Below are 17,996 nucleotides of genomic sequence, written 5' to 3'. Positions count from 1 at the left end.
TATGAAAACAAACAAATTCTATTAATGAAATAATAGCCGATTGTTTCATATTTGAAGTGAAAATTGGCGATTTCGAAATTCGAAATTTATAAAGAGGATTTATTTTGTATGGTGCTATTGATTGCGAGACTTGATTGAAAATACATGTGATAATAAATTTTACACGTATTAAATTACAAATATTAAATTTCTATAATGTTATATGTTCACAAACCGTTACCGGGGGCGTAGCTCAGATGGTAGAGCGCTCGCTTAGCATGTGAGAGGTACCGGGATCGATACCCGGCGCCTCCAATTATATTTTTGACTTTTTTTTATTTACATTTTTAGTAAATAATGCTAAATTGATAAATATTTATATGCGTTGATACATATATTTTTAATTATTTACAAAATAGCCATAAAATATTTTAACGTTTATATATGTAAATAGTAAGAAGTATGTACATATAACAAAAGTGAGGATGTCATCGAATCATAGTAATAATAAATATATATTGTTGTTCTTATAATAAGAAGAGGTATGTAAAAAATTAATTCAACTCGTTGATGTTTATGTTAAATAAAATAATTATATACATATGTGTATTTTTGTATTATGACATTGAAGTGAAATAAATGCATGGCTTCAATATAATCATCACAATTTTATGTGAACATGAAAAACAATTTAAATTCGCTTCTATTTGGTCTTTTAGTCAATTTACGATTTTTATTACGAAAGATATACTTGAAAATAACCGCGAAATGGATGCAAAAAAATTTGCAAGTGACCAATAAACTAAATTTCTAAAAATTAGTTATGCATCAAATAACAATTCTCATTTATATTTGATTTTTTATCTCTATGTTGAAAAATAAATAAAATTGGTAAATTTCATCGAGAGACATCTATAGAAATTATTTTTTAAAAGTACTTAATTTGAATAAGCTTTTTTATCTGTTTCATAGATGGCAAAAAATTCCCGCTTTTGTTTTCAATAATTCAGGGACCCGAACTGTTATTTTCTTCGTTCCGTTTCGGAAAAAAAATGAATATCGGTTTAGTTCCGGTTTTCGGTTCTCTTGTATGTATTTAAATAATAGCAAGTTAATGTAAATACACCCACACCGTCTATACCTCTCTTTATACGGCTTTTCGCTATAACTTTATTGTGATTAACATGTTAACATATTTTTAATATACATTCCTATATGTTTGTGCATTAATTCTATCATTCCCAAAATTTATATATATTAATTTTACCGAAACGAAAAAACGAACCGCAAAAAAATATCGGTTTGGTTTCGGTTGTCGTTCTGGCAAAAATAACGGTTTTCGGTTCGGGTCCCTGTTCAATAAAAATCTCGTGTATGGACATTTTTGTAGGGCTTTGCAGTCGGATCAAAATTTACCGACTCCGATTATTACATTTCTCTGATGAGTGGAGGAAACATCGGTTTTGGCCAGAACGCATCAAAATATGTGCAATTCAACGATTTTATTAATAATGTCATTTAAATTCATGATTTTTATAAATGAATTATTAAATTTCAATTTTTTAGTCGATTTATTTAAATAAAATTATTGAGACTTATTGACGCATGCCGTAATACTATTAATTATTCTAATATATAATTGCGAAAGAGACTTTGTATGTATGTATGTATGTATGTTAGTTTTGGTTCGTAGAATCCGTGCTGTTAAAATTAATAAAAAACAAACGAATTTTCAAATAAAATAAAACTATTCAAATAAATTTAATAAAATGTTTACTATTAAATTAGCCATATTTAACCGGTTTATATTACAAATACAGAGTAAAACCACTAGTAAAATAATAATAAAAAGGAGCCAGAGTTGATTGATTTTTTAAATGCTCCGACTCCACGACTCCAACTCTGACTCCCCAGCCCTGCGTTTTTGGCAAAAATATTATCCTTTTTATCATACTAGCCTCTTCTATACTTCATTACAAATAAAAGCATTTCAACAATTTTCGAAAACATATAAAATTTTTGTGTATTTCTCAAAATCAACAATCTACATTGGAAATTAAAATAAAAGTGGTTTGATTGAAATTTTGTATTTATATATTAAAATGTACACTTATAAACATTCTATATACAATCTATAACAAATTTTCGTTTTTGGAATAATTTCAGCCCACGCGTAAGCACTATTACCTTTCCTCATCGAAATGACAGCACGGGGAAACGATACATTTGTAAAAGAATCGACAGCCACCTGAATGAACAGATCGTTCTGGTGATTGAGAGGCGGTTTGAGTTTCTTCACATGACCACTCCTAAAGCCAAGCCCACCGCATATTTCTTCCAACTCGAATTTGGTGAAATCTGGCTTGCTGAAACATCTAGGATGCCATATTCCGTGCTTGTTCATAATCACCTCACCGCTACCCTTCCTGAAAATCGCATTTTAATAAAGTCATTCTTACATTAAAAAAAAACGACATAATGGTAAATCAAGTGGAATAAATTCGAACTTGGAATCGTGCGATCGCAATGCAGCACATACGAACTCATCTTCGCCACCAGGACAATCATTCTCACCGTCGCAAATAAAGTCAAACGGTACACAAAAGTCTGTATTGGGACACTTGTAAGCGTTTTTCGCATAACAATAGCAATATTTTGGATCCTCGTCTGTTTTATCTAAGCAATGTCTTACTCCGTCGCAAATTTTCTCCGGAGATGTGAGTGCAAGATACGAAAAGCACGTCAAATGTTCAGGTTCATCACTGTTATCACCGCATTCATTAATATTATTAGCGAACCATAATTTTGGTATGTAATGACCATTATTACATTTCAATTGAGATACGGGAGAACCTAAAGTGTAACGTAAAATACACACATCAATCATTAAAACACTTTCTAATGTATATATGTATGTACTAATGAATAATCACCACAGGCAGGATCATGAGGAGATTTAAGACAATATGTTCTTTTAAATTCGCAGTTTTCGAAATTTTCATCAGTTCCTTCTTGGCAATTTGGAATTTCATCACATATTTCAACAGGTGGTATACATTGCCCTAATTTACAGCGGACCCCGACACATTGAGATTCACGTACAGTCATAATATGAGATTCTAAAGAAAAAATATATAAATTCAAATAAAAACATTTAAATTTTATTCATATTTAAATACCAGGAATTCGTTCATTTTACCAACGGATAGTTTTATATCTTTTTTTCTTTGGGAAAGATTGGGCATTGCAATGATTCCGGTAAAGCCACAAATTCCGTTTGGTTCACTATAGGTTGCCGCTGGATACCAATTAGACTTTCTGTGACAAACTAAAATGCCACTCCATGCCGGTATATTTTCATTGTAAGCTGCATTGTGTGTATTTTCCTAAAAATTACTCAATTGAAAGGACTTACATATCTAATGCGAGGTATTCATTTAAATATACCAAAAAATCAATACCTTACAGTGCTGCGGACTTGTTTCACGTCGAAAGCAACGATTAGTCAATCCGCAATCTGCTATTACAGGAGTTAAGAAAATCGAAACTGGATTTCCTTTCACATCTAATCCTGCTGCCAAACACTTGTCATCTTCATTAATGTGATCCATGTTACTACAAATAAATAAATCATCAACGTTCACTGCTCATATAACTAAGGTAGACCGCATACTTAAGTAGCACCGTTTTTTTCTTTTGTCATTGTATTTATCATGCATACATATTAAAAACGGTTAGTATATATATCAGTGGCGTGCGGTAAAACTCTCTGTCCCCCTGTAGTACATCCTCACTTAATTTGCGCGCGCCGGATACAACAGGAACAAGAGGAACAGGCTTTTCCTCCCGTATCCTTCGCACGCACATTAAACAAGGATGTATGACAAAAAGAGAGATAATTTCACCGCATGCCACTCATATATATTATATATACATAGTACCGTTTACCATGCACTCTTTTTCACTTTCGGTACCGTGAGGTAGACCCGTTTTGGCAGTGGTTTAGCTGTGACGTACATATATCGAATCGAAACGACTATTATAGTACGTCGAGAGTTATCTCAGACAGATAGACAGCACAGACAGAATAGCGATATTATATGTACATATTTATATATATTACAGAATGATAAACACATACAAGTCAGGCATTGGAATCGGTTTCACATATCTAGAAATGTATACTCCGTCATGCAAATGAAGCAAAGTCACAGTTGAAAATGAGAGAATTTTGACACCATCGACACGAATAATCTGTTCGTATGGACTTTCAATATCCGGAATGGATCTTTTGGTTCCGAGCACGACTGTTGCAAACGTGTCTTCTAGACTAAAAATCACAATTAATAATATCAAAAATTTGTACACAAGTGATGCCACACAATACACAACTGAGCTCAAACCTCAAACCGTGCCAGCAATTATTCTCGACTAGTATCCAGGAAAGGTGCACCAGTACTCCGAGACATTTGTATCTGCCTTCGACGTAAACTTGACCGATCCACGGCCACAGATACATATCTTGGTATTCCATCGACAGTGTTGTGACGTCAATGTCGAACAAGTCGACGGGTGCGAGATGAGATTCGACATTTCCGATGTGCTTAACCATACAACGGACGTACAAAGCCTTGCAATTTTGCGGTAGAATCATTTCGCTGACTGAAGATGCATGATTGCGGAACGAAAAGTTGTGTGCTTCTGTTTGGTTTCTATGATTCGAACTTTCTAACGAGGGGTCAACTTCTTTGAAATCGATCACGCCGCTAAAATGATTTAAATCGTTATTTTTATAACTAAACAAAAGCCATATATTTTGAAACAAATACTCAATCATACCCAAATCCTAAATAGCTACAGATTTTATTAGATATTTCGATTTTCTTTTCATTTGTCCAATGCTCTTCACACACCGTACTCCAAGTGTTTTTAGTCCGTAATGACACTATACCTTCGCTGTTCAAATGTGGACGTGTGTCTTTATCAAATTGCATTTGATTTCCGATGTAAAGAGCGACTTTGAAATAAATCATTTATTAAAACTTGTCAAGTAATTAAAAAAATCGATTAAACAAAAATATAAAACACTTACAACAATCAACTTCATCTTCACCATATTTACAATCTTTACGTCGATCGCAAACTTTTTCATTTGGTATACAATTTCTGCTCGTTTTACACTGAAAGTGAGTAAGGGCGCACGAATCTGAAAGATATTTTCATTTTAAAAAGGTTAAATTATATGAAAGCACAATATAAACAAATAGTGTTGTGCCTCACATACATACATCACTTCCGTTTTTATATATATGTACATATGTAGGTATTATTATAATATGTATACTCACAACAGTCACGTTCATCAGAACCATCGCTGCAATCCACATATCCATCGCATAAGGCCGACGAATATCTAAAAGCTAAATAGTCTAAACAAGAGCAATGGATTTCATCACTACCGTCTTCACAATCTGCACTTCTGTCACATCTTTTCCAAGATGGAATCCTTTGTTTTATCCTGAAACGATTAAATCAAATTTAAAAACATATCCATTTTATATAATTATGTATATGTATAAGGAATGAATTTTAACACACCCTTTACATTCAAAGTGTTGAGCATAGATTGGTCTCAGCGTGCGATTCGATGAAATTGTAGAATTGGATATAATTGGCATTTCGTCCATATCTTCAGGAAATATAAAATTGGTATTTGAACTTGAAAATTGATTCTTAGGATCAGGGATAAGTTCTTTTTTATTTATATGTGACTCTGTATCGGCGCCGTTGAATAGTGGATTCAAACCCCTCGGTTCATTTTCATCGAGAGGCTGAACTGTTGATGTTTTAGTAGGCAAAATAATATTGACAGGGTTTGACAGTTCTCTATCTTCCTTTTCCAAGTTTTGATCTATCTGATTAAAAAGTGGATTGGTTGGACTAGGAGAGTTGCCATTGACATTTTCAGTATTTGTGTTAATTGTAAGTTCGGTGCTAGGATTGGTTTCATCTAAAAATTCATCAGGTTGTACAATCAAAGGACGATCTGTATTATCTTCCAATTTTTTCTCGGATGGTAAATCGGTGATGAATAAATCAGGAGATGGAATATTTGAATCGTTTAAATTAAGCTGTCGCTCAGTTGTAACGCCATTCGTATCGTTTTGAAGAACATTTGAAAAATTACCATTAGTAATTTCAGAACCATTGAATGCAATATTTTTAAAAACAACCTCTTCAGTTTTATTCGGGAAGATTTTCGTAGCGTTGAAAGTCAAGCTTTCGTTTCTTCTAAGAGGGTTGCTATTATTTAAGGCACTTAGCGATTCGTTAAAACTTTGTGAAACAATTTCACTCTCGGTGTTAGATGATTGAACAGATCTTTCTCTTTCATTGGATACGATGAAGATTGAAGTCTTGGTTGAGGAATGGGTTTCATTTGGATCATCTCCAGAACCTTCGAAATTTTCAATAACGCTGGTTCCAAATTGAGGATTTAATTGAAGATCTTGATCTGATTCAGATTCAGATTTGGGCTCGTATTCTATTATTTCAGAAGAATTCCACGGCAGATTTTGATCGGGAATTTCAAATTTTGTGCTGGAACTCGTGCTTGATATAATAGGTGTGTTTGATTCAAAACTTTCTTTTGTTGTAATTTGGCTATTTTCAGATGGCTCTTCAGCGTTTCTACTCAGCACGGGTTGTTCCAAGTGATTTTCATCTGAAGTATTTTTTATAGTGAACTTCTTTTGATTGACATCAGACATGGATTCAATTCTATCCGTATTTCTTAAATATGAATCAAGATCGTGGAATTTGGTTTCTAAATTTGAACTTGATTTTAATTCAAACCTTTCCATCGTTGCAATACCTTTAGCATGTTTTTCAGCGTTTCCACCCAACATCAACCCTTCAGAATGACGGCTTAAATTTTCATGTGAGATATTTGCAACAAATTTCGTTTGATTCAGATTCGGTTTGAGTGGAGATTCATAATCTATGTTTTTATCAGTATTATTTAACATAGAACTGAGATCAAAAAATTTAGTTTTTAAATTTGAAACTGTGCTCTTACTTTTTAATTCAAAAGTTTCTTCCCTCGTAATGTGAAAACTTTCAGTATGGTCTGCGGCGTTTCTATTAATTAATGATTGTTCAAAGGCATGTGTCAATTTTTCAGGTTCAGAATTTGTATTCAACTCACTTTGATCCACGTTTGATCTGAATTGATTTCCATGCTCAATTTTATCAGTAGTATTATTTAACAACGAGTTTTGATTAAGTAATTCGGTAACTAAATTTGGACTCATACTTGATGAACTTTTCAATTCAAAAGTTTCTTCCGTCGTAATGTGAAAACTTTCAGTATGGTCTTCGGACTTTCTGTTAATTAATGATTGTTCCGAGGAATTGGTGAATTTTTCAGCTTCAGAATTTGTATTCAACTCACTTTGATTCATGTTAGATCTGAATTGAGTTCCATGCTCAATTTCATCGGTAGTATTATTTAACAACGAATTTTGATTAGGTAATTCAGTCACTAAATTTGGACTCGTAGTAGAACTCTTCAATTTAAAAGTTTCTTCCGTCATAATGTGAAAACTTTCAATATGGTCTTCGGCGTTTCTATTAATTAATGATTGTTCAGAGGAATGGGTGAATTTTTCAGGTTCAGACTTTGTATTCAAACCACTTTGATCTAAATTAGATCTGGATTGAGGACTATGTTCAATTTCATCAGGAGTATTATTTAAAAACGAATATTGATTAGGTAATAAAGTTCTTAAATTTGGACTCATATTTGAACTCTTCAATTCAGAAGTTTTTTCCGTCGTAATGTGAAAACTTTCAGTGTGTTCTTCAGCGGTTTTATTAAGCGTCGGATGTTCAACAGGATGGGTAAAATTATCAGATTCAGACTTTGTATTCAAACCACTTTGATCTACGTTAGAACTGGATTGAGGACTATGTTCAATTTCATCGGTAGTATTATTTAACAAAGAATTTTGATTAAGCAATTCAGTTGCTAAACTTGGACTCATGGTTGATGGACTTTCAGTTTGTTCTTCAGCTGTTTTATTAAGCATTGGTTGTTTAGAGGAATGGGTAAAATTTTTAGGTTCAGAATTAGTATTAAACCCACTTTGATCTACATTAGTTCTAAATTTAGGTACATTTTCGATTTTATCTGAAATAATCAACGATGAATGTTGATAAGGTAATTCAGTTACTACGCTTGAACCTGTAGAGATTATCATTTTATCAGTATGTTCTTCAGCATTTCTATTCAAAATTGGTTGTTTTGAATGTTGAGTCAAGTTTTCATGTACGAAATCTTGTGTTTGACTGTGTTCAGATACTGTGACACTAATTGAACCATTTAAGATTGTAGAAACTGTCGTATTCGAATCTATATAATCTATATTCGATTCAAATTCATCTAAATAATCAGTATCGTTTAAAGATAAGCCAACAATTTCTTTATGACAGTTGACCTCATCTTCTCCTCCTAAGCAATCAACGGTCTTGTCACAACGTAATTGTTTCGCTAAACATCTCGGTACACCAAATACGCAAGAAAATCCTGGACATGTTGTCTTTGGGGTTTGACTCGGAAAATTGTTTTCCACTATGAAAACATACAAAATATACACAATCAATAACTATATACCTATTAGAATTAAAAGTATGAATGTCTTTAATGATTTATTACCCATGTTGTCTCGTATCCAATCTTTGAAAATGCTGACTCTAGTATATACTCCGGGTTCACCTGCTCTCGCACACCCTTCTCCATGACTTACAATTCCAGCAATGTACCATTGCTTATGATCATTCGGATTTTTGCACAAAAATGGACCACCACTGTCTCCCTAATTTAATTCTATTTATAAATTAAGTACAATTAAATCAAATTAATACAATTATAATTAAAATTAAATACCTGACAAGCGTCACGTCCACCTTTAGAAACACCTGCGCAAATTTCTTGTCCTTGTCTATCTTCAGAATGTTTACAATTTGACATAATAGGTACTTCTACTTCTCTCATGTGATCAGCTAAAATTGTAAAAAAAATATGTTAAAATAGAATAGTATGATACAGGATCGTTTATTAATTAATAAAATAAATACTTGGGAAAGGCGACATAGCCGATGGACCCAAATTTATATTTTCCTAATATGTCATCATGGGGGGGGGGGGGGGGTGCCCCTAAGTGACATATATGGTATTGAATTTTATAAATTTGATGGTTATAAAGGATGGTTTTTATAAATTTGATGAGACTTAAATCAACATTAAAATCAGATAAATTGGCAAACTCTGATAGGAAACGATCGACTTGGGGTCACAAGTATCCAAGTCTGACCAGCATCACTACAGGAATACTCAAATTAAACAGCAGCATAGACAGTTGGTAAGCGTGTAATACTTTCAATTGTGTGTTCACGGGTTCGGTACCTGACTTTATTGCTGGCTAGGTCTTTATTTTTTTCCTTTCAGAGTTTGCGAATTTACCTGATTTCATTGGAAACGGTTCCAACAAATTGGCAATCCTGTCTTATTTCTAGCAGAATTTGAGTTTCCAGCATCTCAAAACTTTGTTGATATTTAAAATGCTGTAAAAATTTGTCCATAGATATCTCTATGATTGTAATTGGTTTTGAATAATACTTACAATACTTATGTACAATGTTTAACCATAGATGTCGTGTAAAATAAAAATGGGTATATACCTACATATGTATATATGTAGATAAATAAATAAAATAATTTCTTTTCAATCGAGATCAACCCATGGGATCGAACCCGGCAGCCTCGAGGTGTTTAGCAATAAGTCAACAACCAAGGTATGCTTCTGGTTAAAGAATATGAGGATGTGAAAATTTTGATGAGGAATATGACTGAAATTGGGTGATGAACAAAGAATCTGCTCAGACCTAATGTATTAAAAAAGCAAAGAAAGCCACAACCAAAATAATTGGAATACAATGTATGAAAGTTGAATAGTAAAGGTAAATAGAAATAGAAGAGAATTCAAGTTTGTGGATGATCAATGAAATGTACATACGATCAGGTCCATGTTCCATTGTAGCTCCCCATCCAACGGCAGTACAGAGAACTCCAGGCGGTGGTCCCCACAACCATTCTTTTCCAGCAGACTCAATGTTAGGTAAACAAGCAGGCCTAATCCATTTATTGAAATAGAGCGGTTCATCCATAAACATCAACGACATGTCGTTGATCATTGATTTCTTGTCATATAAACGATGCTGAATTATATGAGTGACTGCTCGGATCTGCTCCTGAGGAGAGAATGAAAATCGTCGCAACATACCAGCTTGCACTTCGTAATAGAAATGCCAGTATCTGAAACAGACATAATAGATCATTTCAATGAAGATCAGTGAATCATGCTATCACTGAAGATTTGATGATAGCTTACTTTGAGACGCAATGTGCCGCAGACATGATCCACTGATCGGAAATGATCACTCCCCCGCAATGGAAAGCACCATTGCGATATATGGCTACAACCCATGGCCATGCTGCAGGTGCGCTTGATTTCCCTCCTACTACTCTACCTTCTCCTCTTTTACCACGTATAGCATCAAAGTTATCCGTTGACTCGCTATTTCTAGCTTTTTCATCATAGCTTTCAATTTGGTCGTTGTAATCATAATTAGGTGCATATCCGTTCGGAGGATGTTCATATACTGAATATATACCGTTGTCGTATTGAGAATTAGGAATATAAGGGTGGAAGCCTCTTTGATCAAAATTATACGGATTATTCGGCATGGTATCTTGATCATCGTATGTTTCAGGTCTATAATCGTTGTATCGAGGATACATTTCTTGAAAATTTTTGAAATCTTCTGAATGGATATTAGCATAATTTGGAATATATGGAGGTGGTGGTGGTGCAATGGTGTCTTCATAGACTCCGTAAGATTCATCGAAGTTTACATAGTCACTGTAGTCATCGTAAAAACCCGCGGCAACGATCGGTGTGTATATGGCTGAATGTCGTTTCTTTCTTCCGAAAAGTTCATCGTCTTCTTCTGCACCTGTCTATGAAAGTGATGAAAGTTTTTTTATTCAATTTCAATACACTAAACTAACTAGCTTAATAAAAACCACTTACATCTCTAAGAGATTGTGATATTGAATTGCTTCTTATTCCACATTTAACTGACATGCATGTAACGTAAACTGCCAATCCAGAGCAATCATCAACATATTCAATGTTACCTGCTGAAGTTTCCTGTACATATTTACCGTGGAAAGTCTTTGGACTTTTCTGTTGGATATAAGGTGGCCTAAAATCGAGGAAATTTAATGTGTAACCAGTTCATATCAATCAAATTAAAAAAAATAATTTGTACTAACATGTCTAAATTTCCCATTTCTGAATAGCATGCTTCTGCAGCCCATTTAAAAGGATTCTGACAAACAGGATACCATTTTCCTTTTATGTTTTTATGTAGGAAACCTTTAGAATGCGATATACAGAATGTCTAAAACGAATAAAATAGTTAATAAAAGCATATATGGATAAGATTTAAGAATTATTACAAACTTACTGGGTGGTGATCCAAATCATTATGAAGCATAGTACAGTCTTGTTCATCTTTTCCATTTGAACATTGATTAATACCGTCACATCTTTCTTCAATACTAAAACAATTTGATGTACTTTTCCTACGAGACCATTCGTTACAACTGAACGATGCATTTTTACAATCTAAAATGTAACATAATAGCCATATTAAATCCTATAAATAAATCGGCATATTTTAATTGATTTTACTTACTAAAGCATCCCAGTTCATCCTCTCCCAACGGACAGTCGTAAAATCCATCACAAATTCTTGATTTATGAATTCTGCTCTTACATGGACAGTGTCCTTCATCTGATCCATCTTCACAATCCACATTTCCGTCACACCATTGATCGGCATTGAGACATTTGCCATCTGACACGCACATTTTTGAATTACTTTCACAAGATGTTTCACCATTAAATGATTCAAACTCGTGTTGCCCATATATTTTATTCGACATCATTCTAAAATGAAGGAAAAATTTTGTTTTATAAACAGTAAAGTTAATTTTATTAAAATATAAACAATTCGAAACGTACTCTGCATTTCGATAATGTGATGATATGTGATTATCTTCATGATTGTGATTACTGTTGTCTTCATGATTGTGATTACTGTTGTCTTCATGATTATTATAATTAGTATTTGGATGATTGTTATTATTGTTATATTCATTTTCAGATGAAGATACAGTAGACCTAGGCAATAATTCTGGAACGGCAGACACAAACGGAACTTGATTCATATGTGCCATTTGAACTGGTATACACATTAGAGACATTTGAACAGCTTGCCCGCTTGGTACAAACGCTTGTTGGTATCTAAAAATTAGAATCAATGTGAAATGAATACATATAAATTGATAAAAGATGACGTAAAAGCAAGCTTTAATATCTGACCCGATGTTTCCATAGACTGGATTCCTTGTCATTACATATTGCTGTTGGAAATTAGGTTGGATAAAGTATTGAGGTTGAGAATGGACCGGCATTGGAATCGGTAATCCATTTCCTGTAATGTCATTAGCTCTCGGTGAGATATCTTGTGTTAAAATTTTAGGTGATGCCGTAGTAAATATACCTCCAAATTGGTTCGTTGGGACGTAATAGCATTGGGTGTTAGCCGGTTGAGTGCCAGAAGAAACGATGACTTGAGATGCCGCTTTCATGTTTTCTGATGTCACCGAGCCTTGGATGTTATCATCGAAGTTTGTCGCTTTAGGAGATGTGAAGCTGTTACCATGATGGACTTGTATAATTCTTGAGTTAGATTCTGAATTGCTTCCTCTTGATTGCACGATGGATCCTGGTCTGCGGTCTTCATTGATCAAAGGAAGTGGAGGAACAGTGAGATGATCGACTACCGTTTCTTTATTGTTTTCAGTTTTATTAGCTATCTTTTTAGAATCTGAATTGGATTCTGTTATTTTAACTGCTTCTTCGTTAGATCTAGATTTGGGTGAATTTTCTTCACCGCCCACAATACTTTGATTTTGAGGTGTTTCGCTAAAATTTAAATCAATGTGCTCGGATATTACTGATGAAACTTCAGTAAATAAATACTTATCGGTGGAAAATTCATGATCGCTACTGGAATTTGAGGAAGAATCACTAGATCTTTTCTTTTGGTTTTGTGAAATTGATTCTTCGTTTGAATGTTCATTTGATTTCATGTTTAATTTTACACTATCAGCTGAAGATTCGCTATTTATATTTTCAAAAATATTAGCTGATGATCGTTGTGAAGAATTTTGAACATTTTCATTTATAACTTCTATAGTTGTAGAAATTTCTGAACGATTCAAAGAATCGTTTGTATTATAAGTGTCAGTAAAATTACTGCTACGCTTTTCTTTTGGTGTATCTTTTAAAATATTTGAATTTTTGTGTGATTTTTCAGTCAATTCATTGATTGCAAAGTCAACGTAATTTTTTAAATCATTCCCCATTTTTTTCAGACTATGTAACATATTTTGGCAGTCCTTGGAATTCGAATTCAATTTGCATTTTACATTATAATTATTCAACAGTTCCGGCATGGGAGACGGATTTCGTTTCTTTCTCACAAGATAGTTCATATGAATGCCTTGAAGATTTGTGTCCAAATCCCAATTTGGATTGTATTCAAATGAAGAGTAATCATCGTCGATCGGGAAATCTTCTTCAGAATTTGGCGAAGCAGTTATTAAAACAGCGTGCTGTAAATCGTTGTAGTTCCTTGGATACAGATCAGTGGCTATTTTAGAATGATGATCGTTTTCATTTTTAATTTCAGATGTAGATACATTATATCTACCTGTAAAAATAACAGATTAATTAAGTAACATTAATCATCTGGATATCTGTGTAGGATCTGGTTGTCAGGAGACATAGGCGACACAGTAAAATGTGACTCATTGAGTGGTTTATCACATTGTCTATTCGGCGGAGCGCCACAACAGTCTAAGCGCTCGCTAAGCGTAACCTGTACAAGATGACAACTCATCCATAATCCCACATCTACAAATCTATCCATTCATCTGTACATATTTATATTATTTTATATGTACATATGTAGATGATTTTTTTTATTTATAAATACAAACATGATGATGATAGATCTTTTGCACGTGAAATAACACATGTAAATATGTATATGTATAATTAAATTAAAAAACTTACTGTATGCAATAATAATATGAGCCACTGAAGTGGCCGTCACTATTATGATCAAAAGAACGATGAATGAATTGGTCAAGGTTTGAATTATGTTCATTTTCCAAAAAGAACTTCTAGAATTTTCTGAAAATACAATTAAAAAAAAATTACATCCATAGAATACGAACAAAAATTAAAACGATATGAATAATATTACGTCTTGTATTCGGCAAATTAATTGAAACATTTTCGGGCAAATTTTGAAGCTCCGCTGTAGGCGATTTCGGACTGGAAAGCATTTTTATGACCTGCAAAAATAATAAATGTAAGATTATACTTAAATAATTAAATACACGTTACATTAAACACAATCTTTCAGAATGTTTGATTAGTAGAAAGCGCATACAATCCATCGGGACTTTGATCACAAAATACATATGTACATATGTATACATATGTACATATATGTGTATGTATACATGTTGATCTTAAGTTAGTAAGTTCTCGAAGTTACCGCATCCGTTCTTCGTCTTTTGAACATCTTCAAGTTTAGTCCGCCAGAGAGTTTTCAGGTAAAATGCACGTCTCGATTTCCCATAAGAGAACGTGTATATATTTATTTACATACATGTGAAGTTACCGAGGAAGATGGTAATATAATAATAACGGTAGGTATCGTTGAAATAACCACCGGTCGTCAAAGTGTTCCCGGATCGGGCATAAAAAAGAGTGGGTCGTATCCAAAAAGCTATTTGCCGGCTCGGAAAATGCCTACGTTAAGTCAAAAGACGATCGAATAAGCTCTCGAGACTTAGCTTTGGTTGAGACTTAATCTTATAATGGAAATTGACAACTTTTAGGTAGGCGTTTCAACGTAATGCAATCTCAATATTTAAGGGTTGTTTTTAAGTGTTTGATCTAATATAAAAGTTCTCAACCTGATGAAAGTAAGAGGTTTTAAGTTTAAATTCGAAATAATTGATAGACTTTATAAATGAAGGTGGTTTGACCTTTTTTAAAGTTTTGCTATATATAAATGGAGCATATCTTATATATATGTATATTTATATACATATATGTACGTACATATGTGTATCGGAAATAGAATAAAATTATTCCAAACGATATGGATAATAGTGCAATCCTCATTATCCATATAATTAATATATAGATAATAATACAAATGAATAATAATAATAAAGCCTGTTCCTCTAGTTCCTGTTGTATCCTGCTCGCGCAAATTAAGTGAGTATGTACCGTTTACCATGCACCCTTTTTTTTTGATCTTTCGACTTAAGATCTTCCGATTTTCGATCTTTGCCTTCCGACATTTGCGTTTTCGGTAATTTCACATTCCGGCCCGTCACGGATACCGCATATTTTTATATCATAATCAACAATTCGAGATACTACATATAAAACCAAATTTGCGAGAGACAGGATAGGTTGCCTATTTTGGTGGAACCATTTCATCAATTAAATCAGATAAATCGGCAAACTCTGATAGAAAATTATCGACCTGGAGTCACATATATGGAGTCACAGTCTATATGTATATGTATATGTATATATATATATATATATATATATATATATATATATATATATATATATATATATATATCCAAGATCTGGGCAGCAACATCGGGCCAGGGAATGAACCCATAACCCCTCAGTTGAAAGCATTACACGCTAACCACTGAGTTACATACATATGTTATATGATTTGACCATTTGTCGCAATAGGGAGATCTGTAACGCCAGAATGGTCCAAATTTTGAAAGACATAATCGATTTGTTGAATATATTATATTAGGTTTCTGATTGGCTGTCGTCAAAGTCGTTTCTGATTGGTTAAATAATACTATTTTTTTCGATTCAAATAAATTTAATAAAAAAACAAATCAAGATTTTTTTCATGGTTCAACGGTATTCTCAAAATTAGATTGCATTTCTTTTTCAAGTTACTTTTATTATATTCGTGATGAAACGGAAGAGATCGCCGAAAGTGGAACCGAGCGAAGCCCGGTAGCACCACTAGTTTATTATATGTACATAGTTCTAAATATGACAATGGATAAAAACAAATCTAATAAAACGGTACGAAATTACTTATAGATTATTTACATACAAATCATATATAATCAGTGTTTGTTATACTAACATACGTATATTTGTGTCAGTAGAACAAATACGGGCCTAAAGGGAATATAGGGGTACGAGATTAATGCACCTACATATGTACATATTGTAATAAGGGTGTTCGAAACTCAAGGTTAACTTAAGTCGAACGATCGATAACAAGAACATTTGATTTGAAGACATCGTAGGTTAACATATGGAAAAATTCAAATTCTTATAAAAATAAGAAAATTGTTGGAAACCTTTTCCTCCACCGAAGAAAAGTTTCATGCTACATGTTTAAAGAGTACGAATAGTATGTATATTTAATATATACATAATAGATACATATAAATAAAAGTATACAAGAAAAAAATACTCGCATATATGTATCTGGAAGAGGGACGTTTTATGTAATAAGATATCCCACTTAAGGCAAATATGATACTTCACAATTTATTATTGAACATATGTATGTATGTATGTACATATAAATGTGTATGTGATGAAATTGACCCTCTCAATACAAAGCAACGAATAGTCGTATAATATAATATAAATAATAAAATATTAAATAAATGCAATGAAAGCATTTCGCATACGTTGAACAATATGCAACAGTTGTGGCATATTTTGAAACGAAAAAGTAAGCATTTTTTTTTATACACCCACACGTTGACATAAGGGATATTTATGCATTCGGAATGCCTAAATATGTATGTTTTATAAAATATTTTCAGCGAAATATTAAATTTCAAAAAAAGACATTCGTCCCATAGTAGGTATAATAAATTCAGAATACGGGGGCGAACAAGTCTAAAGCATTTCACTTTATTCAATATTAAATAGCTTCAAAAAAGAATTCACTCACTTATGCAGAACGCATTCTAATATTAGATATAATTCTGTATATAATATGCGAAATTATAACTGATATATGTATTATACATGTCAACAGTGGTACCGCTTTAATAAGTCGACCAAATCACACGCACCACTTACTTTTCAGGTTCACTTAGATTCAGAACTATCCATGGTGTGCAAATATTCTTCAAATGCAGCGAAACCGACCCAGCAATTTCGAAGTTTCAGCACTGACTGTATTGTTGCAAACGGTTAAGAAATCAACGGGTGCAAATGTTGCCAAAACGCTGACCGAGGATATCTATGCGAAATGCTGATAGTGAGAAATACGAGTGTGACCCAGCAAATACTTAGTATTACGACACTGGACAAAAAATATCAAATGATTCACTTTGAATATACGGTAATTTTGAACTCAATTCCAGATTTGAAATTTTATACTTTCCCCCATGGAGTTGTTGATGTCTGCTATCGATTGGAAATTGTATGCAATTCTGCGAAAGTTACGCATCGTCGGTCCTTCGGTTGAGGTTGGTCGGTAATTGTTGGATGTCAATAATGAGTGACATGGCATGATGATTTGATGACATGATTCTATGTCATTGTACGTAGTGCGTAGGGTTAGTGTATCGTGTCGCCCTTGAACCCTACATTTCTAATGGTATAAAACTGCTGGGTGCGATTCGTATGACTTTAGTTAAAGTTTGATTGAGGTTTTGAACGGTAATAGAAGTGCCAAAACTTGTTTGGATCAAGAGTGAGTATATTTATATGTAGATTTGA

The 17,996-nt window shown here is 33.2% G+C and overlaps 1 protein-coding gene and 1 non-coding gene across 2 annotated transcripts in view; one reads left to right on the top strand and one right to left on the bottom strand.

Moving 5' to 3' along the window:
* Positions 1-221: 221 nt before the first annotated feature.
* TRNAA-AGC (transfer RNA alanine (anticodon AGC)) lies at positions 222-294 on the top strand. The gene has a single exon. It is a non-coding gene; the product is annotated as a tRNA-Ala (tRNA).
* Positions 295-2,053: 1,759 nt separating this feature from the next.
* The window catches only part of ndl (serine protease nudel), a 61,021-nt gene continuing 45,078 nt past the window's right edge, over positions 2,054-17,996 (bottom strand). The window contains exons 2-24 of the mRNA XM_077431956.1: positions 14,446-14,536; positions 14,253-14,372; positions 12,492-13,887; positions 12,132-12,413; positions 11,803-12,056; positions 11,572-11,732; positions 11,378-11,505; positions 11,133-11,307; positions 10,431-11,059; positions 10,056-10,354; positions 8,927-9,042; positions 8,696-8,855; positions 5,578-8,611; positions 5,328-5,497; positions 5,072-5,185; positions 4,819-4,996; positions 4,383-4,745; positions 4,121-4,309; positions 3,441-3,594; positions 3,179-3,365; positions 2,913-3,098; positions 2,487-2,832; positions 2,054-2,405 (exon numbers count right to left, since the gene is read on the bottom strand). Of these exons, the coding sequence (XP_077288082.1) occupies positions 2,090-2,405; positions 2,487-2,832; positions 2,913-3,098; positions 3,179-3,365; positions 3,441-3,594; positions 4,121-4,309; positions 4,383-4,745; positions 4,819-4,996; positions 5,072-5,185; positions 5,328-5,497; positions 5,578-8,611; positions 8,696-8,855; positions 8,927-9,042; positions 10,056-10,354; positions 10,431-11,059; positions 11,133-11,307; positions 11,378-11,505; positions 11,572-11,732; positions 11,803-12,056; positions 12,132-12,413; positions 12,492-13,887; positions 14,253-14,372; positions 14,446-14,527 (9,039 nt within the window). The 5' untranslated portion in view covers positions 14,528-14,536 and the 3' untranslated portion in view covers positions 2,054-2,089. The remainder of the gene's footprint in view (positions 2,406-2,486; positions 2,833-2,912; positions 3,099-3,178; positions 3,366-3,440; positions 3,595-4,120; positions 4,310-4,382; positions 4,746-4,818; positions 4,997-5,071; positions 5,186-5,327; positions 5,498-5,577; positions 8,612-8,695; positions 8,856-8,926; positions 9,043-10,055; positions 10,355-10,430; positions 11,060-11,132; positions 11,308-11,377; positions 11,506-11,571; positions 11,733-11,802; positions 12,057-12,131; positions 12,414-12,491; positions 13,888-14,252; positions 14,373-14,445; positions 14,537-17,996) is intronic.

This window comes from Arctopsyche grandis, chromosome 6 (assembly GCF_051622035.1).
Source record: "Arctopsyche grandis isolate Sample6627 chromosome 6, ASM5162203v2, whole genome shotgun sequence".
NCBI classification, from domain to species: Eukaryota; Metazoa; Arthropoda; class Insecta; order Trichoptera; family Hydropsychidae; genus Arctopsyche; species Arctopsyche grandis.
Note: the sequence above shows the minus strand (reverse complement) of the source record. Positions and strands in the feature narration are given on the sequence as shown.